This window comes from Xiphophorus maculatus, chromosome 14, assembly GCF_002775205.1.
Source record: "Xiphophorus maculatus strain JP 163 A chromosome 14, X_maculatus-5.0-male, whole genome shotgun sequence".
NCBI lineage: Eukaryota > Metazoa > Chordata > Actinopteri > Cyprinodontiformes > Poeciliidae > Xiphophorus > Xiphophorus maculatus.
In genome coordinates, this window is record NC_036456.1 from 7,667,865 (window position 1) to 7,690,235 (window position 22,371).

Sequence of the window (22,371 nt, forward strand, 5' to 3'; positions counted from 1 at the left end):
GCCAACACAATGAGTGGGTGTGATGGATGAACAGAAGACCTTATCCCTGTTTTTATCGCTCGGACGCATTTCTTTTACACACAGAAATGTAATGAAAGCTGCATGACTCAGACTTCTGCGTTCTGTGCTACTGATAAGTAGTTAGTTAAACTTTGTGCAACAGCTTAAAAGGCAACACAGCTGCAGTCTAGGCAGCTGGCATGCCAAGAAGTAGACAAAGGACAATTTGAAGAAACATCAATCTACAACAATCTAAGGAAAGTGCTACAGCATTCGCTATCTGCGCCAGGTTCAGTCTAATTGTTGATAGATATCATTTCAAACATGTATATGAATAAAACACTGACATCATTGGCATACATTTGTATCTAGACAGCTTGACTACACTCTGACCAGCTTCCCTAATTTAGCTGGAGAAAAGCTTAACCCATAGTGGGAACAGGTTGCTATGGCTTCTTGCAACAATAGCTTTTCAATGAAGACAACATTAAAGGAATACACTCCTAATTGCTGTCCTGTCTCCCATGTTAAGGTCATAATTCATAGAAGAAACTGAGATTTGTTTCTTGCCTACCTGGTGGGAGGGCTCTTAAATCTAGCACTTGATCCACCACTCAAGTCCAACTTTTATCCTGATTGCTGTCCAAGAACTGCAGTGATTGGTCAAAATATGAAGTTACTATGCTGACATATGTTGCAGTTACAGAGATCTTCTAGGGTAGTGTAGGTTCAGGTCTAATTTCTGGCATGTCATGTACAGCAATCAGCCAGAGGATTAGACCTAATCACCTCCAATTTGCTGTACGTCGTCATGCCAACTAAACAACACTGATTAATCAAAGCGTCCATGGTCTCTGAAGCTGAACTGTGGCATCAAGGACAAAAACATACACTGGAAAATGGGGCAGGCAGTGATAAAAGTTTCTTTTAAAGGCCCATCTTCAGACAACAAGCAAACAAAACTTTTTACAGGTTTTCTGCAGGTTTCACCAACTCAAATTTGATACTTTTTATGACCATTCTGAATGAAATGTAAGACTTCTATTTCTATAGAAATGTACAAACTTTGTTCAGGCAACTGGCGATAGATTTACACTTACCCATGATCAATACAAAAGAGCTGGCTAGTAAAGGTGTGTTAGCAGTAGCCACAACCGACTTGAGTCATGGATTGCAATGAAGATGTTGCCACGTGACTCAAACTTTAGCCTCAAAATAAAGTAACAAAAAAAAATAAATTAATATGCGAGATGTAATTGTCCAGCAGGTTAAATATTTTAACCTGCGATTAAAATATTTAAGGCCAACTTACAGTTTTCAAATAACTCAAGACATTTTACGGCCTTAAATTTAGATACATTAATTTAAGACTTTTTCAGGAAGGACATACATAAATATAATTGGGTACTTTGGGAAAATTTACAGGTTGGCAGTGCTATATGACAATTGCAATACAGATTCTTCAGTAAAAGATAATGCCAGATTCTTCACGTGATGTTTAAGTAAATATAAAAACAGCAAAGAGTACCATGTATCTTGTCTAAATTTGTGGGACTATGTCACGCTATGTAAAGATTGAAATTTAATATCTATTTGTATATGGAAGAATCCAATTCCACAAACCTATTCACATGTACAGAAAAGGAGGATTAGAGCTACATAGTTATCCAATTTTTGGTTATTCAGTTGCATATTCACGGTTTAACTCAGAATTAGGGAAGAAAATTGAAAGCCCTTTAAAACCTGAATTTTAAGATGAGCCCAGTAAGTTATCTTCCGGTATCACTTGTGCAACAACAGAAACAGCATGTTAGACCACCACCCTCATGTCTCTGAGCCTCCCAAGAGGGTGGTCACAAAGTCAAGTTAGTATGTAGGTATGAAGTGGTAATTGCAGTGAGTGACATTGCACAAAGGTCTAAAAGCAACATCTCATTGCTAGTTACCTCAGCTCACAATAATTTGATCCAAGTATTTCCTGTGTTCATCCATCAAAGTTTCAGGATAAACGGAATTGACACATCTTCCAAAAATGACGTTGACAGAGAAGCCTGAGAAATCAGCCGCCACCCCTAACAGACACAAAACCTTTTGTACAGGCCGCAGCTAATTTGATCTCCGTGTGTGAAGTTTTTCGGGTCTCAACTCTTTGCCCAGACTGGAACCTTGTTGAACAAACATCAGCAGGTGTTAGTCTCTGATACCGACGGCGTTAAAGTTTAACCAACCCCTTAACGGCAGACACTTTCAAACACAAGTCCCTCAGTGGGCTTCAAAGATTTCCGGGACACATTCCATAGAAGTGTGTCCATATTGTGCACATGGATGCGAGTAGATTCTTGGAATTCCAAGTCTTCTCCCTAAAAAGGTGAAAAGGTTAACTATGTCAGAGAGCCCAAAGAACCTAACCTCCTCCCCTCTAACCCCCGTGGCCACCTGATTAGGATCTATTTGTTTGCTTTATAGGTCTCCCATTCGTATATGTGCGCGTATCAGCATGAAATCAGACCTCCTTCTGTTTGCCTTGTAGCCCCTTGAACTCCTAATGATGGATGTCTGGATGACAAACACACTTGAGGACATATCTTTACTACATGGAGGACCTCAAACAATCCTGTTTGCTATAACCAAGGGTCAAATACACACAGACATCTTACATACCAGGTAATCAGTACAGTGAGACTAGGCCCATAGAGGGGGTCGATGGCAGGAAGGGTGAAGTCCAGTTTAGCCTCTGCAGCACAATGAGCTGTTTGTTACTGCTAAGTCCCCAGACTATCGGAGAGTGTGTGTGTGTGTCTCTAATCGGCAATCCCTCCCTACTTATGAAAGGAAAGACATTTTCAAGTGATTTTTTTTCAGCATCAGTTTGGTTCGCATCAGCTGCATAGAGGCAGGAAGGTAACAGATGCAGTGGCAATGCAAATTCTGCATGCTAATAATATATAGAGGCCGTTTCTGTAGATTATGACAGCTCTAAAGTTTTCTCGATATTGGCATATTCTAGTTTCTGAGAGGAACATCAAATGGTAAACACCTACAATAAACTGCATTATTACTTTCTCAGTCAACATACAGTACACTCACAAAGCCACTTTATGTATGTGTGATTTATGAAGAGCTTAGACTTATAAAATGGTCAATGTGAATTAAAATGAAATGGTGCAATTCAAGTAAGTAATCACTGAAGCAGGTGAAGGTACTGAATTCAAATTTACTCAGATAAATACAAGTAAAACCATAAAACAGTGTATCAAACATAAAATTTATTGCAAAAAGTATTCATTTGTCTACCTTCGCATGCATTTAAGCCGATATGATATCTTATTTTTATTCCACAGCACAGCCCTACGTTTTTTTCTGAATAGACTTTCTACAAGATTTAGCCGTGTGTTCAAATGATTTTCTTTTTACCAGTTTTTCCTGAAGTGTATTTGTGAGCTTGGAAAGTGATGTTGGATGACTGATCATTCAACTTGATGATATTGAGGTAAGGAGTCTTTACAGGACAGTCAAGCTTTTTCAAACCAAACTTTTTTTATTCATGTCTTTATGGACATTGCTTTGTGACCTGGTGAAGACTAATGTTAGGAGTCAGAAGGGAACCGTCATTCCCTTTTAGACGATGTGACGAATCAGCATCAGTCCTGTTCACGTCCATCTGTCAGGTGTTTAGTGTAAACCCTCAAAACACCAGACAACCGAGAATACCTTTTACCAGTAGGCCAATCATCATCATTATTTCACTGAAAAAAAATTTTTTAGAATGAGATTTTTTTTTTAGTTGGTATATCTTGTTGAGATGTACCCTTTAAAAATACATTTATAAACATATTTTATATTCAGTAACCTTTTCATTGGAATAAGTGTAAACTTCAACTTTAAAAGAACTACTGCTTCAAGTATGATAGCAAAACCATAAGAAATACATTTTCAATCAACAGAAAAACAGTTGAAAAAAGTATACATTAAAATAAGTAAACAAAAACAACAATGTTTCTATTATTGATGTAGAGTCTTCATATGAGCATTTTCTTAACATGTCAGGACATGTTTAGCTTGCTTAAACAAAACCAGGAAAATACAAGCATTGCACCAAGATCCACTTGAAAGTTATTTTAAAGGAGGTGGTAAATCACATTTTGTAAAGTGTTTCCTATTTTTATGTTTTTCTCATTTCTATACCTCTCATTTCTTGTACTTCAGGCTCTCTTCTAAATCAGCATGGAAATACAAAGCATTAGTTCTCAATCATCACTAGCCAAACATGCACTATGGACAATGGCTAAAATGAACATAACATATGTAAATGGAGTTTATTTATTATGTTCCCATTCCGGAGTTTCGATTTAAAATCCAATTAAGAGGCTAAACTCTGTTTTATTCATCACTGCATTCTCATACACTTCAATTAAAGTTTTAAAAGTGCCAGACCTTGAAACGTCCCATGACAATTGTTTGAGCTCATCTTTCAAACAAACTCCTGTGGCTGCTGATAGACTGAGCCTTAAACCTTAAAGAACTGGAGGAAATGACCAACATGAATGTTACAACAAGGCCAACATTTTGATTCATGTCTTCACCTCCAAACGGAGTTTTAGGAATTTATTTTGGGCCGTGAGACGGCACTGTCTGCTTGTTAATGCCTCTGTTCGTGTGTGTGCGTGTGCGGGGGTGTGTGTGTGTGTTGGGGGGACAGCGGTGTCATGTATCTCGGAGTCGCAGCTTAATGGGCCAGTTAATAAAAACCAGGCCTCAGGAGACAGCTCAACTGTAGGAGACCACACGCAAAGGAAGAGGAGACACTCACTCCATTACTTCAACTGCAGAAGAAACAATCATTGTTAACATCAATTTAAGCTGTGAAATACATGCAGCTTAAATACAGATATGTCTATTTGCTAACAGAAATACCAAAGTAAATTTGTAAATATTTGATAGATGATTAATGAACCAAATGGTTCCTGTAGGTTTATTGTAATGATCAGTGGCCGGTTTGGATACGAGCCACACAGGCAGATGCCCAGGGCAGCAACAGAAGAGGGGGGGACACTAGCACAACATAACTCATCTGATCCTGAATAAGTGTTATGTTGCTTTTATGAATGTGTAGACACTCCAAAGCTCAGATTATACCGATGAAAGGAACATGTGAAAACTAGTTGTTGAATTTAATTAAATTTAATAAAAAAATATCATCCAAGTATTTTCAAAGAGTCGTCGTGTGATGCTGTGGGCAGAAAGGATCTTGAGTAGCGGTCGATCTTTCAATGAATCTTAAGATGCCTTTTGACTGACGACACTGTTGCTATGAAACGGTCTGATGGCTATCATGACATGCTAACAACTCAATATTTGGGCAGCAGAGACGATACTGTGCAGTAAACATGAATTTGCAGTCATAGTCCAGATATTATTTGGGATTTTGCAATGCTAATCAGTTGTTCCTGGTTCTAAAAAAGACCCACATTGTTCCTACAGTAACAGATCTTAAAAACTGTCTGTAAAAAACGTAAGAGCAGAAATGCTTCCAGTTTAAATGACTTTAGGCTACCATCAGAATACAAATATGTTAGCTTAGCGTTCCTTTTCTGTATTTTAACAAATTAGTTTTCTCACCAGAAATCAATCGCAAGACATTTTTGCCATTTTTCATATAATGATGAGAAAGATGCACATTTTTCAATTTAAAAAAAACAATTGTTCCATGTCTATTCTAAGTGTTTTTCCCCCCCATCAAAACAAAAATAAATAAAAAAGCAGCTACAACAGTGGAAGAAGACCAGTTACTGGAGCCAGAACGTTTTTAATTCAGTATTGTTGAGAGCCCTGAGTATTTCAGTCTGACGTAGCTGATGTGTGTTGCTCTTTCATGGTTTCATGGTAACTCACACACTGCAAAACACTTAAAACAATTTACGATTTGTACAAGCAGCTGCAACAAGTGAAAGTTGCAAAGCGTATTGTGATGTTACAGACGAGATGTCTCTTGATGCATTTTTAATAAAAAACAATTTGTTATGCCGCTTACATGGCACCCTCCTGAATAAAAAAGGAGTTCAAGTAAGCCCAAACTAAGCTCTGCAATACAGCGGTCTTAAACGCTAACTCCTGATTAGTAATTCTTTTGCCCCTAGGCCAACAGGTATCTTGATGCAGACTCCTTTTTCTTCTCATCGTTTTAATTTGGCCGTAGCTTTGATCAAGACGATCTCAAGCGCTGGACAGGCTGCATAAGGTTTGAGTTAAGCCAGGCTCCCTCCAACCTAGTAGTCCCATTTTTGCCTGTTTGTTAACAAATCAGAATATGAGCAGAATTAGATTTAAATGAAGAAAAAAAAAAAGAGACCTTTATCAGATCTTTTTTATTATTTTCCCGGCCAAAATTAAGTGATGATTGAAAGCAGAGAGACGCCTTTGTCCATTCAGAGTCCACTTTACTTCTGATGTACTGCACGGCCCAAATTGTTTACGGATGGGCCTCTAATCGGATCCAGAAAGGTATATGCGTGTGTGTGTTTGTGAGTGTGTGAGGAAGAGGTCTTGGGGAATGCCAAGAATGTCTATTGTTCAGCTTGGGAAGGAGTGATGGGGGGCAGACTATTGTGCTTCATGGTTCTTGGCACCGCAGACCTCAGCATGCCCCATTCTCCAGGGAGCATGTGGTTCAAAAATCCCAAACAACGGATGTGTGTGTGTGCGTGGGGGTGCGTGCATGAGAGCTTTTTTTACCCATCCATCTCTCTGCAATAACATTCCAACCAATTAGATGAATGTTTGTGTAGGGGTGTGTGTCGGTGTGTGTTGTGTCTACTGCCAAAAAAGCTCCTGACAGTCCCAAGCAATTTAGTAACGAGAAAAACAAACGAAAACAAACAAACAAGAAGGAAACAAGAAGAAGAAAAGAGTGAGTCAGCGTTCAGAGGCAGAAGCACTGGGCAGTCAGAGATTGAAGTTTGGGAGGAACAGATAAAAACAAGCGTTTCAAATGAGCACAAACTGTGAAGCCGAGCGGCGGATGGGATCAGAGCCCAGAGGGCTTACCTTCAAGGAGTGATTCAGGAGTTTGATGTTCTGATCGGACTTCACTGTTACCGATAACACTGATTATATGGACCCCAGCTACATCCTTTTTCGCTTCTTATGGGTTCAATTATTAAGATTTAAAGTGAAAGACCAGCTGTAGGGAAGCCAGCAGATGGCAGCCTGGTATCAGCTGGATCCCACTCGGTGAGGTCCTGACTTTCTGAACATGTGGGAGGTAAAGTGAGGTCAAGGTTGTTTGCGAGGCAACATTTTCAGCAACGCGGCCGTTCGAAATGTTTTACACCATAAAAACATCACGCAGTCACCAAACACTGAATTTTGTCAAATGTCATCATTCAAAATCATCAAGCAAATATGTTGACTAGTTTTCCATTTACAAATAGTCAAAGGCCAGAAGACTTGAGAAGTCTGGAAAGTTGATACCACAGCAGCAGATCTTTAATGTGTTTTGTTGCGCTCTGTGATTTATAAACTTAACAGAAGTATTTTGAAGTATATTCTCTGAGCAACCGGGAGCCAGTGGAAGGACTTAAGAAATGGGGTGATGTGCTCTATCATCTAAGTTTTAGTAATCAATGCGACTAAACATAAACACATGGATGAATTTGTCTAGATCTTGCTGCGACATTAGTCCCTCAGTCATGGAAATGTTCTTTAGGTGATAGGAGGTGCAGCTTTGTACTTTCTGAGGTCTATGTGGAGACATTATAGCACACCTGTAACTACAACACACAGTCGAGAAACAACAGTGACCTGTCATTTTACTAGTCACTTTTAGTTGGTAAAGTAACCTGGTAGCTGTGTCTGTTTTGAGTTCTCATCATTTTCATGCCATAAATGAGCTAATGTAGCTTGAGCTTTAAAAGTGCTAGGCATCTCCGGTGTGAAAACACCTCAAGACTCATTAGGTTCCCACTGTCATGTTTTACAACCATGTCTTGTATGTACTTCTGTTGTTTTCAGGTCTGAAAATTGTCGGGAAACTGAAGTAAATATTTATTTTGTTCATCCACAAATCCCAGCCTCCATTCAGTTCCAAAAAGATAAAAGTAAAAGTGTTTGTGCCCATTTCTGAGGAAGGAGGCGAGTCAAAACATGTCAATATTTTATCACTGTAATGGCTAAGAGAATTCCACGTGCTAGCTCCTTTGTTTTTCTACCACGTTTCCCCATTTCCATCCTTTCATGTGCTCTTCCTCTCCCTCGTTCGGGCTTCGGCTAAAGCCAACATTTAGCTAATGTGGTGCGGGGATCAAAGAGTGAGCTGAGATCAAAGAGCTTTGTCATAAACAGCAGTTTATGCTGCCATGACAAACATAATATCATCCCTCTTGTAATTACAATTTTGATTTCTGCATGCAGACTTCTGCTGCCACTGTGAGAACGTTGTGTTGCCACGTAACTCCAGCCTGGGTCAGACTGGGATGGTTCCTGCCTTTTATCCAGTGCTTGTGGCTGGGATTAGCTCTTTTTGGAGTTAAAGTAAAACAATCAATACATTTATTTTTTACGGGAGATAGTAGATGTTCTCTCTGGTTTCATGATCTTTGATACCTCTAGTCCATATGCTAACTACACAAGAACTTCCATCTACAGCTAGCAATGCTAAACATGCTAATAGACTGTGAAGTCGTCTCTACAAACATGTCGTTTTTCTTTTTAAAAGGGATTCATGTCAAACTGCAGAGATGTATAACATTGACTGTTCTCTCTCTTACACACAGTGTGACGATGCCTCTGATAAATAATGATCTATTGCAGATAGGATTTTCAAGGCATCCAGACCGTCTTGTATTCGTTGTAGGTGCTTTTGTTCAGCATTCCCCAGCTTTTTGTTTTTGTTTTGTTTCCTTTGGACTTCCGTTGCTTTTTCACCAATTTTATGCCCAGTGTAGCAACATGGACAAGTCCAGGACCAAAACCTTTGCAGATGAGCTATGTCTGTCAGTCACTTATTGAAGAAACAGCAAACATGTGACAGAGTTGACCAATAACAGCTCCTTGGAAAATACTTTGTTAGCTACTTTAATAACATTTTCAGTCAAAATGGGTTATTCTTGGTATTTGCCACAGAGTCAGCAAAACAAATTGAAACAAATTGAGAAATTTTGTCTCTAGTAAGCTACATACAAATAAAGTTACAAATGTGCTTCTTTTTTCTGGTATGTTGTCTGATATGCCTCTTACTGGTTTATGTTTCAAATTTAGGAGTCTAGAAATGCCTAAGAGATGTAAAAGAAGAAGCAGTTTGACAAACCCAAAGCATTCAAGCTAAAATGAGCAACTACTGATAAGAAACTATTTAAACGTCTGCCTTTCCAGCCTTCATGTTATACACACCTGCAAGTTAAAAGGAGCAGCTTCCTATTCAGATCAGCAGCCGTAAACAAACTGTTTAGTCTTTTGTTCCCTTCCTATGAAAGCTGCTTTTTTTCACACAAAACGCATTTCTTCAGCACTTTAGCTCACATTAGCTGGACAGGAAGTACTGGGGGAAAACTTTGGGAGGAACAGGAAATGACACATTTGCTGGAGAATGCCCCTTTGCAGTGTTTATAGCTGCCCAAATGGAGTAGCTAACAGACACACACACGCCCACACACACACACACACACACACACACACACACACACACACACACCGAGAGAGACATAGACAACAGATCTAACAAAGGGTCTCAGAAAACAGGAAGAACTGAGGAAGGAACATTTCCAGGTCGGGAGAACAAAAACCACCAAAGATTTTTTCCCCTTACAGATATACATCAGAAAAAAAAAATATCTGAAAATATTCCATTGGAAAAGTACTACGGTGGGCATTACTATATTCAAAAGACATTCCCTTTTTCGGGGTTTATTTTCTCATTCAAAGGAATTGAATTATTTGTTTACTTGTATTTTTTATGTATGTTTAATATTGCATAAAAATGCTGAAGTGGTTAAATGACAAATCTGCAAAATGTACCAATTTCTTCATCCGATTAATTGTCAGAATAATTGATTACTAAAATAAATATTATTGCAGCTCTAATTTCAAGCAATAGATATACTGACTGATAGTACAGTTCTAATATACAGTATAGAGATTTACTTATATTATCCATTCTATTATTAGTGTAAAGATTACTCAATAAAAACAAAATTTGAAAAAAAAAAGATGATGACTGATTCTCTATCCATTCCCTACCATTTTTTAAAAATCTAAAGCTGAATGTTATTGTTAGAGTATAAATCACTGCTCCTTTAGCTTATAAATAAAAAACAAATAAAGAATCTGAACTGAATTGTATATATCTAACGTTTACTTTTCTGCTGGTGAAAAAAAAGGAAACTTTGGAGTCCATTGAGCTCTCGAAGCTTTCACTCTAAAATAGTAATGTTTTTGTATTCCTTGCGGCTTGTTTGTTAGGTTTCACAACATTCTCTAAAAGAAGGGTCTGCCTGAAATACGAGGCCGGTTAACACCAGTGTGGCTTCTCTTTACTCCTTAGCTGCCTTGTTAAAATGCCAATAAAGCATCAGTAGAGAAATAAAAAAGGAAAACTGACCAAAACATAATGCCGTCTCACCCGGCGCTGAACTGCTGCGGAGGCCAGTAAATTCCTGCGGCTAGCCAGATTTAGCCTGCAGGCCTTCCTTTGGCCTGAGAATTACAGAACGGTACAGTAAGTCAGCGCTAAATTACTTTTTGTTTAAAAAGCGAACAATGCTGTTGAGAAAGGAGGGCAGCCTGCAAGTGGCATGATGGGATGTCATTTTGAGACTTAATAATGTCCTGAACAATGACAAAGCCTGTAATAAAACTTGCAGATAGTTTGCCCTTTAATACAGCGATCATGAAAATACTCCTGATGTTTTTACATGATTTCTTGTCGTTTTAAAGTCAAACTTCTATGTGTTTTTATTGGATTTCAAATAGGACTGAAGTGAATAATTGGAATAATTATGATTAATTGATTATTGGAATAATCACAATTGATTTAGTAATTGTTAACTGGAATACATTGCAGGGTTTTCCCTGGTGTATGATAAGCCTGGCGGGCCACCAGGCTTTACTTATGCCCCCGCCAGGTTCTTTTTAAGACTTAATAGCTGGTGATCAGCTATTATTCTTTCAATCTTTCAATAACACATTGCTGTCAAGTGATATTTTCAGATTTCCTGTAAATGTAAACATTTTTTAACTCAAAAACATGACAGGCCGCTGGATGAATGAATGACTGCCAACCTCCGGGCTTAGCAGGTTTGCTGAGGGAAACCTTGCACCGACTCAAAAAAACAAAATCTTATGAAAGAACAACATATTCAGAGCAAAACTTAACATTAAACTCAACAAAAAAATATACATTTTGCAGCTATGTATGTATCCTCAAGTGGAATAGTTTTAAATTAATCTGGTTCAAATGCAGCAAAATGTTTCTCCAATGGAGCCTTAGAGGAGACCGAATATTAATTCAACACTCAACTTTCATATTTAATTTATTTAAGAAAAGGGAAAACAGTATTACTTTCCTCCCAGTTTTCAGTTACATACCACTTTGTGCTGTTAAATAAAAGAAACACTTTAAAGTTTGTGGTTGTAACCTGACAAAATCTGAAAAGTTAGAGGAGTACAGTAACTTTAACTAGTAACTCTACCAATCCACTTTGAGTCACAGATCTGCCTCCGACTCACGTGAAGCAGAAACCTTACACAAAAGCAGATTTTTTTTGTCTTCTCTTTTTAAATTCCATCTCTTTGCCAGCTCCACATTTCCTTCCTCTGCATTTACATCATATAATTAAATCTGCTTTTTTTTTTCTTGCCCGCTCCATCAGCTGAAAAGGCCATTTATTCAGGAGCGAGCTGTAAAACGGAGTACAAGGAAGGCCATTACTGGCTAATTTCCTGAAGGCTCCACAACAAATCCACAGAGAGCCTGAAAACAGAACCGTAAAGCTGCTTTCAATCAAAGCTTTGGTCATTTGAAATGGAAGTGGCCATAAACCAACAGATCCTTGATAAAAACACGTGTGTAAAATGCAGATCAGACACTGAGTATAAAGGATGTTAAGAACCTCAATAAATAACACCCTCTAATGGCGAAGAAGCAAAATGACTCGTGTGTATAAAGTTTCAAATGGGCATATAGATACGATACTGATTACAGTATCGTATCTTATTCCACTTATGCATTGCCTTACCCACCTCATACCTCCTCATATCTTTTCACATTTCTTATAAAGTCCCGTTAAGAAACATGGAGCTCCATACATTCACAGGCCATCCTTGTTCCAACATGGATGCCCTCCTCTCCCCCCGTGTCATTAAAACAGACGGTAATGAGCTCTGGTTTGTGACTCAGGAGCCTTTTCCACTGTTAAAACTATACGAGAGCCAGGAGTTCACCATGTGAGCGTTTCATCATCGCTCAACGAGCCGCTTGTTTTGCTGTCTGGCCTAAAAACTCCCACGTCACCGTCCTGGAGGCTTCCTGTTGCTATGGTGACGACTCAGAGCCAGACAGAGACACGCTATGATACAACTTGTGAAAAAACTGAGGTCAAAGTGCAATGCAGTTTGCCCTACACGATAGGCACGATAGCAAATTTTGCCGGACGATAAATTGTCCCAGAAGTTATTGCGATAACATTTGTTCTTTTGAGACCATTTTCAAGTAATGTTATGGTAATGGCACAATAACGCAAGAATTCCCTAACTTTGACAAACTTTAAAGTCTAATAAACTGGATGATATTTTAAATGTCCAAAAGAAATGAACAAAACAGAAAAAAAGAAAGAAAGAAACGGGCTAGTTGAGACCAAAGCACCAGAATGAAGTTTTTTTTCATCCAGTTTTTTTCATAAAGAGGGAGAGAAAAAGGTAAATAATGTAAAAGGAAATCATTGAGTTCATTTTAATTCAGCATGCGAAAAAACTATTCATTATTGTGACAGGCATGGCCTGCTAATTACTAATTAAGATTTGGTTATTTGTAGGAGCGCACCGACGGCAGTTTTCTGACCGATCACCAATCTTTAAAAATCAAAAATCTATTTTGTCCAGTATCACTTTTTTGTCTGAAAAGTAAGGATGCACCGGTATGAAAATGTCGGCCAATATTGATATGCAATATAAATATTGCTCTTATGGGCGATAGTCAGTATATACTGATATTGTATATATTATAAATAATATATTTCACTATCCTCCTTGAAAAAACAACCACCACTGAATTCAAGTAACACATGACCAACCTCCTATGTCTGCTTCCAGACACAAAAGGCAACAAGATGGAAATTAATGTCTGTTGTTAAAATCGATCCAGTTTTATTTTTCAGATCGATAAATAAAAATGACTATATCGGCCGATATCGATGTTAGTGCCGATATATTGTGCATCCCTACTGAAAAGTCACAAAATATTGTGAAGAAAGTTGCTAAGTTCCCATCAGTGTGTTGATTAAAGAAAAGCTACACAAAACAAAGTATCTCATTTTAACCAAATCTGCCACAGTATTTCTTTGAATGAAAAAAAAAAAGCATTTTTGTTTTTAGGCTTTAAAATAAAGAGAATCAAACTATTACACAAAGTAATAATGTCAAAAAGCAAATACTTCGCAACCGAAAAACATGCTACTTTATCAAAAAGAATCGTCATCATGCTGTTAGTGTCACTCTTTGTGAAAAATCATGCGTACATTGCAAGAAAAACATTTTTTTTTACCGCTACATTTTAAAACAGTCATTCTTTAGCAAAAACTGCCTGGGGAGCGTTAATCATCTTGGAGTCCTGGTAACTTTGCAGGAGCTGCAGGATGTTAAAATGGTGTAGTCAAAGTCCAGGTCAGTGGCAAGACTTGACAACACGGTAGATAATTTATCTTCAAACTCACAATTACTCACTATTCTGTGTTGCTCTGTCACATAAACTCCAATAAAACACGATGTTTGGAGTTGTAACGTTGACTAAATATGAATCACATTCATGCACCCCAGCAGCAGGAAAGTCCCCTACAGTCTCCATACCAGACTGTGACACACAGAGGAGTGACAGAGTGACATTCTCATCATAACTAGTAGCATTCCTCAGGCTCATTTCTGTCTGTTTACTGGCCAGCCCGTCTAAATCGCCACAAATTATTCATCCTGCGGATTCTTATCATTTGAGATTGGTGTGGCTGCTGCTTCGACAGAACAAACCTCCCTGCAGACGCCGTAGCCGATTCCAGATCAAGAGACGTCGCTTCCAAGCGGCTGTCTGAAAAATCTATCAAATCTTTTACACCACGTATGCGACCTAATCCAGGTGGGATTTTCTCCTCTCTCTTCAGAGGGACGATGTGTTTACACACGGCGCTGAATTTCAATCAGGACAAAGGCTCCATGGTTCGCTTCTGTTTCCAACATTTTAAGTGATGAAAACCTGATGCAGAAATGTTCAAAGAGTAAGGAAATATTTAAATAATATCACCATAATTTAAAGTTTAGGAGCCAGTTTAGTTTGTTAACCCACTTTCTTTTTACGTCTTCTTCACGTTTCTTGCTTTCGCTGTATATTTTGGCCAACTTTCTCACTCTATTTTAAAGCAATGCCCACCGTTTTTCAAGCATTTTTCTAGAAATCCTTCTACACGTTGAAACGCATTAGGCTGCATCTGCCTTAAAGCTACATTTGTTCAAACATTTCTCAACGCTGATTCAACTTCTCGGCTGTTGGAAGAGGTAAAAAAAATCTCCTCCTGCTCATCTAAAACCTGCGGTTGTAAATGTGGAAATGTTGTTACGCGACCTCAGATCGGCGATGGCGGTTTTACCCACATCCTCTAATCAGAGGCTGAGATGCCAACTGGAGTTTTATATATATATATTCAGAGTGTGGAAATGCTCCTGCTGTTCGTTTCTCTTCCAGAGCCAAAAATATTAACAGAGGCTCAATATGTGAGAAGTGGGAAAACACACTTTCACGTCCTGCATCAAGCAAACTTGTTAGCAAACTTACTATGAATTGGAAAATCCAACAGACCCTAAACGACTCGCCGGCCATGACGTTTAAAAGTTGAAGCTTAAATCAAGGATTTCATTTATCGGAGAAATTGATATGCATCACCAGTGATGGCATAGTTACTTTGAAAAAGTAACTTTAATCGGATTACTGATTGCTCCTTGAAAAGGTAACTCAGTTAAATTACTGACTACTTGATTTGGAAAGTAACTAAGTTACATTAAAAGTAACTTTTTTAGTTACTTTTAGCAGCTGCTAACAGCAACGCTGTGAAAATTACATTGATCTTTGCCAATACTTAATTGTAAACTATTTTATAATGGTAACATCAACAATGTGTCTCCACTTATAAGGTTGAACTGAAGGGGAGATTTTTTAATGGTTACAGTACAAAAAAAAAAACGTTAGTAGTTTGTGCATGTTTTTGTGTGGTCCACTATTGTCTGGAAAACTAAGAAGGATTTTTACTGGATATGAAATAGCTAACGCGTTACTAAGTAACGCGTTAGCTACATTACTGTGCATCACTGAGAATCTTAATAACTGTGCTAAACAAGGTTTAAATCGATGCAGATGTTTTTCCCCCCATAATAAGAAAAGTTCATATACTTATAGGTTCAGCTTTTTCCAGCCTCAGGCTACAGGGTTTAGTTTTAGTTAGTTGAACTAGGATTAGCTAAAGATGATGTTTCGGTGTTAATTACTCCTCACTACTGTTTAGTTTAGCAGGTTGTAAACATTTACAGTAGCTGGTATTTTATTATTGAGCAGTCCTTCCAGGTTGTTGCAATGTTTGTTTGTTTTTTTCAGATTGTGTGGCACCTTTTTCAAATTTTTGTATATCAAAGTTTTGAAAACTTTAAAGCTTTATTTTTGCCATAACATGCTGATGCTGGATGAGAGGATCTGACTCTCAGCTCATTCCAAAACTGTTCTATTGGGTCGAGGTCAGGAAAAGTCACAGAAATTTATCTTTGCAAATTAGCAGTTAGCAAACAAGTCCAACGTCGCCACCTGTAGGACTGAAGAGGAAACCGTAGAGCACCGCGTAAAATGTTTGACCACAGAGTCCCAGCCGACATTACGTGTTTTGTTAGTAACAGACTTGACACAATATCTATTAAGATTTCCTTTAAATGTGTCAGGTAAACAGAATCCTAACAGGAAGCAGACAATCATGTACCTCCTTCCTTTCCCACCGCTGTGAGTCAACGTCAACACAAAAGAAGAAGAAAAGCGACTGTGGCACATCTATTCTGTTAGCCAAAAACTCCCTTTTAGACAGCTAGAATAACGCTCCTGAATGCGTGTTTACCTCCTCACTGTGAGCTTCAGTATCCTGTACGACCCCTTGATGAGGATGAGGGCTTCCTGTCGGCTGCCGTAAAGGGCGGAGCCGTTAATGTTGATGAGCTCATCTCCGACCTTCAGCCTCTTGCAGTGCGCAGCCTTCCCTCCATCCTCGATCTGAAGGCAAAGATGAGATTCGGTTCGGATGAGGAAAAATTAGCTGGAAGACTAACAAGGGCACATTCACACAAAGAAAAGAAGAAGAAAATAAATAAATAATAAATCCCTTCAACAATCCCATGGCGCAGTCAGGACGACTCCTTTAAAACCTGTTTTTGGAGACATTTTTAGTTAAACTGTTTCCGTCCCCATGGCAACCTTGCCCCGGAGAGCATCTCCAAAACAACCCAACTCAAAACATCCCACAAACCCTGTCTCATTCCCCCGTAACAAGCTCTGTGTGTGTTTGGCTCAGTGGTGAGGGCTGAATTGTTAATGCATTACTGGGATGATTTAGACTGGTTTTAAGTAAAAAAAATAATTAAAAAAAGATGGGTGTGTTGCAGTGTGAGGCAAGGCTAAATTCAGACATAAATCACACACAACAAGAGATACTGAACAAAATCCAGAAAGACAGAATCCCAGACAGACGGTGAAACTAAAAACAAATACAAGGAGGAAGATTCAACAGGCGAACAAAAACTCAACAAGTACGACACTAAAAAGCTGAAGATACAAACTGCAGCCACAAAATGTTTTACTCACTTTAAGAAACATTTAGAAATGTCCCCATTAGGTTTTCTGCAGGTTGCACCAACTCAAATATAAGACTTTTTAAACACCATTGTTAATAGGATTGAAGACAGAAACACACAAAAGAAAATCACAAATAAGGAAATTATGTGGCTTGGTGACAGAAGTGACCCAATGTCTAACATGAGCAACTGATGATAAATTTGCACCTTTTCAAGCTAGCTAGCAATGAATGTTAGCAGCTAGTTACTGCAACCACCTTGAATCAAAGAACGCAGTGAAAATGTATTTGTGACTCAAATTTTGGCACAACAGTAAAGTCCTGTGAGAAAAACGAACACTACATAGAATATGTTAAATTAAATAGTCCCACCACAACATTTAAGACCTGTGATTAAAGTATTTAAGGTCAACTTGTTTCTGTTCCAAGAATTTAAGACTTTTAAGGATGTACGAACACCTTGCTACCAATGAATACCAATAATGAAGGAGAATTTTCTAATACTGAGTCCGAATCCGTTTCTTTGTCAAAATCAAGGCTTTGTATTGAAAAATTAAAAACTAAAGCAGCTTTAAAATGCAGAAACGCAACACTCTATTTTTATCAACACTACATTGCGCTTATTCCAACGACATTCCAGCAACAAATATTTTCTCTCTGTTTTGATATGTCTTGTTGATTACGACTGAATATAGTTGAAATAGTGAAAATAAAACAGTAGCACAATAACACTTGTGCTCAATATGGAGTACAAAAGTTAAAACCCGACAGCACTGGTATTTTCACAGAAGTTTCTAAACACTTGAGAAATCTGTATCACTTAAAAATAAGGTTTTCATTCATTTTTGCAAAAGAGTGTGTATGGTTATTATTAAAATGGAATAAACAAAAAACATGTTTATAACTGAGGACAGCAACGACAAACAAAGTTAGAAAGAAACATAGCGGCATAAAAAGCACTCTAATCCGTTTGTTTTTGAACCCTTTCCAGTCACTTTTTTTTTTTTTTAAAGCTACAGACACACAAGAAAGGCACCGGCTGAGTCGAAGGCATTCGACAGTGTTTATTTTCACTTGTTTCTAATGAGCTTTTCACTCTAAAAACAAACCAGAGGCCAAAAGGGGCTTCAGCGGGCGACTGTTTATCGCTGCTCATAATGTGGAATATTGTTCACACACACACACTCTTACCCTCAAAACACCAGAGCGATAAAATGACCTTTCATTATGCAGAAATGCAACAGATGTAGCACCAACGAAATAAACTCTGTTGGTGGAAGATTACAAAATACACAGGAGGGGGTCAGTTCCCGGTCCTGCTAAAACTATCAATGTACCGTAAAGCTCTGAAAATAATCCATCGGTTTCCCACGGAAACGAAACCATGGGGGGGGGGGGATGGAGGCACACGAAGGTGAGGCAGAATGAGCTGAAGGTAAAACTGGCACCAGAAGGTATCAAGGCTCAAACAAATGATTCAGAGAAGGCAGAGGAAACGGCAGAGAAGAAAGAAGGAAGGGAGGAGACGACCTCAGGGGAACGAGCTGTAATTTGTCCGACACACACACACACACACACCTGTGGATTTTATATACTCAACCCCAGCATGCAGACATGTGGGGCATAATTAGAGAGTGGTAATAATAGAGTTGATTATGGCGCGTATGTTGCTACGTGCGAGCTGATGAGGTCATTAACCAAAACCCCGTTCTCTGGAGGGGATGGAAGTTGTTAGCCGCTGCTGCCGCTCGACAACAAACACCTCCAGACAGAAAACCAAGGCCCGACTTCCAACAGAGTGAGGTTTAAAGTTGTTGCCGGTAAATAAAATTAACTCTGGCAGCTAAAACGTAAGCTTCTTGCATCACACAAAAGGCCTGCTTTTTAAGGTTTTGCCGGAACGCGGTGTGGGGTCCTGGAAAATGAGCCGTCATTGTTTTTTTCCATTTACTTGTTTGCCCTTTACTTCACCCAGGAAGACCCCACCGAGATCTCTTTTTCCTGAGATTCCTGGTCATGTGGGTGGCACATGTAATAAAAAAAAGATTTAACGTAGGAGTCTTAGATTAAAAAAAGAGAGAGAGGGGGAAGAAATGTGAAATGTGTTGATCTAACTTTCCAGAACTGGACACTCCTTTCTCACGGATCCAGGAATGTGTCTTGATACTCAGAAGGTGCAAAAGGTGAGTCGAGAAGGCGGTTGGTTGCACCGGATCTTAATTTTCTTTGAAAGAAGTTGGAAATCATCATCGCCCTTCAGTTTCAGAACTATGCATTGCTTTCTGTTGGTCTGTCAAATAAAATCTTGATAACATGAATCAAAGTTTAGCTAAAACCTGGCGAAATGTTGAAAAGTTCAAGGTGTGGGAAAACATTTGCAAAGCAAAATCTGAATTTACTGCTCAAATCTTTAAATATGCAAGTTCCTGAGTTAGAATGGTAAGGGCACAGAAAGGCGTTTCAAGCAAAAATATTGCTAAAATATCAATATTTCTACTAAAATGACAGTCCTATCCACCTCTCTTTGCCCATTTCCTGGCTGAATGTTGTAAACATTGGCCACTAAATGTTTACAACATTTTTTAAGATCACAAACATCTTTTTAAAAATATTTTGAACGACAATCACATTTTTACAATGTGTTTATTTATTTCACTAAATGCTGATCAAGAAAAGAAAAAAAAAACCTCATTTAGTAAACAATTAGACTGAAAACAGCATGTCTAAACAAGTCACAGAATTAGGTAAAACTAAGAATAATTGTAGGAATAAACTGAGTGTAGCTGAAACTCCAGTCTTTAAAAGCCTTACACTTGAAGCAAAGTTCAGCAAAGTGAGTGAAGCACCTTAGTTCATGCTCAATTAACTTTAAAGTGCCATCATCAAAGAGTCATATCAAAACAAAGAGTCGACACCAATTTGGAACAGATACAAATTTGTTGCTTAGGTGAATGAAATGCACAATGTTAATGACAGTATTGACCAAAATAATCACAATTATGATTCTTTCCTTTCAGTCAGCTCTAGTAGACTCCCCAACCCCCTATTTCACACACAAACACATGCACCCCCACACACGCACACACACCCACACACACACACACACGCACACACACACACACACACACACACACACACACATTGTCTTTGCTCAGCAATGGCCAAAGTTTCCACTTTGTAATTGTTTCCTAGCGAACTGTAAACAACGGAGACAGATGACCGTTCAGTTCCAGTTTTCTACGATGGTTTTGTAAAACTCAACCTGGCCTTGAAAAGCCCCATGCTAGTTAGCAACTAGGTGAATTATCGCCTCCTTGTGGATCGAGACACACACCTGGTACACTTTAAAGATTTCTTGAAGATTTATAAAATATTCCTCAAACTTTCAAGTAACATTGCAATGATTTTCAACCATGTTTGAACGAATCAATGAGGAAAGGACGAAATGGCTAAATAACTGTAGTTGATGGAAACAGTTGTGTGTGTTGCTGTCTCAAAGTGAGGGATTTAACATTTTAAATATTATGTATTTATTGCATTACCTACTGCTCACTTTTTAGTCTTACCAGCACTGTTAGAATGACAGGTTCTGTGTTTTTAACCTCCATCGTTTGAAGCAGTAGAGTTTAGTGCCATGCCCTCTAATTAAATATTAATTGTCGGTGTGTTGTTGTTTTTACTATGACTTGCTGTAAAAATGAATTGCCCTTTTGGAAATGAATACAGATCTGAATCGGACAAGTGTTAGTTTTTAAGCTACAGCCAAAGATACACATTAACCGTACCCAACAACATGTGCTTTCATTCATATGTCATTAATAACCCCTACAGCAACCCCCCAAAAAAGTCACAAAGCAGAGCATACACCAACTGTATGCACACAAAGCACAGAAACAACTCGTGTGCCAAATAATCACCAAGGATGATAAGTACCAGCCTACCTCTGTTTTTTTTATGTTAACATCTGGTGAAAGGAGGTTTTCTTCTTAGTGTACATAAAATAAGCAAATGACCTGACCAATGTGCCTGCCTGCCTGCCTGCCTAGTGTTAGGTGTGTGTGAGTCTGTGCCATGCTGCCGTCTGTGCCGTGGGATGTCCAGACTGGGTGAGGTCAGCCCTGGCACATGGGAAATGTGAAAGAATGCCCTCTCTGTACGCTCAAACATGCACAGATCAGACACACCCTTTCAAATTTAGATTTAAGGAGCTGCTTTTTGAGGGTTTGTGTCATGGTACAGTGCCAATTTCTGAAAAAGATGGAGGGAAGAGGTAGGTAGATAAACAAGAACAAACAAAACCCTGAATCTTCTGAATCTCTATCACAGACTACGTAGTAAAAGTGATCAGCCTCGGTCTGTAGGTTAGTAACAGCTGTCTGAGGAACTGTGATGGAGATGATGAACAAGACAAATGTGTAACAAGAAATGTTTTGAAGGTCACATGCATGTATGTGTGGTTGTATTTCCTGCGTCATAGTAACGCTATCTGTTTACACAGTGACGCTGTGGGAACCGGACTTGCCTACGAGGCCAATAATCGAGACACGTTAACATAAATGAATAGATTTAATGTAAATGACTGGGTTTAATGTTACAGTAACAGCGAGGGTAAGCGGTTGGAGTGCTTCATTCGATGAAATTTAGCATGAAGCCTTTCAGATGGAGGAAATATGGGTCTGTATCCATCAGCTACTGTCAGTGGGTCCCTACACATTCTTCCTGACTTGTGAAGAATCAGGTTTCTTGGTCGATGATGATCAGTGTTACTTTTCTGCCACACAGTAGCCATGTTTCCATCAATGCGTATTTTGACGTATCGGATTAGAAAAGGTCGATGGAAATGTCAAAATTTGAGATAACTTCCTCAATTTTATTAACAAAACGTTTTCATGTTAGCTTGAGCCAGTTGTCAGCTTTTCCCAAAAAAGAGTTAAAGGCAGAAGGAAACACATTTGCCAAGCAATTTCTCATGTAGCGAACATTTACCTTGGATGACTGATTGGCTTTTTCCCACTGTCGGCGTACGTTAGCATGTAACATCATCAATGCTAGTTGACAATTACAAGTTGCCTGATATTAACACATTCCTGACAATCTCTCTTCATGTTTCTGAGACTTGTGGCCCATGCTGGTTTTTCATCCTCCACTTCCTGTTTATTACAGCCATGCTCAACACCAACATCTGAGGAAATTAAGCTCTGCGTAGCCTTGTTACTCACTTCCAAGTGAGTAAACAGTTAACCAGATAAGTCAAAATTAACACCGATGTCATTCATTTCTCTCTGAACATAACGAT

General features: G+C 38.6%; 1 protein-coding gene across 2 annotated transcripts in view; it reads right to left on the reverse strand.

The window, feature by feature from the left end:
* Window positions 1-22,371, reverse strand: part of shroom4 (shroom family member 4) — a 68,049-nt gene that overhangs the window by 26,794 nt on the left and 18,884 nt on the right. For both annotated transcript variants that reach the window (XM_023346322.1, XM_023346323.1), the window contains exon 2: window positions 16,347-16,498. In XM_023346322.1, coding sequence (XP_023202090.1) covers window positions 16,347-16,498 — 152 coding nt within the window. The remainder of the gene's footprint in view (window positions 1-16,346; window positions 16,499-22,371) is intronic.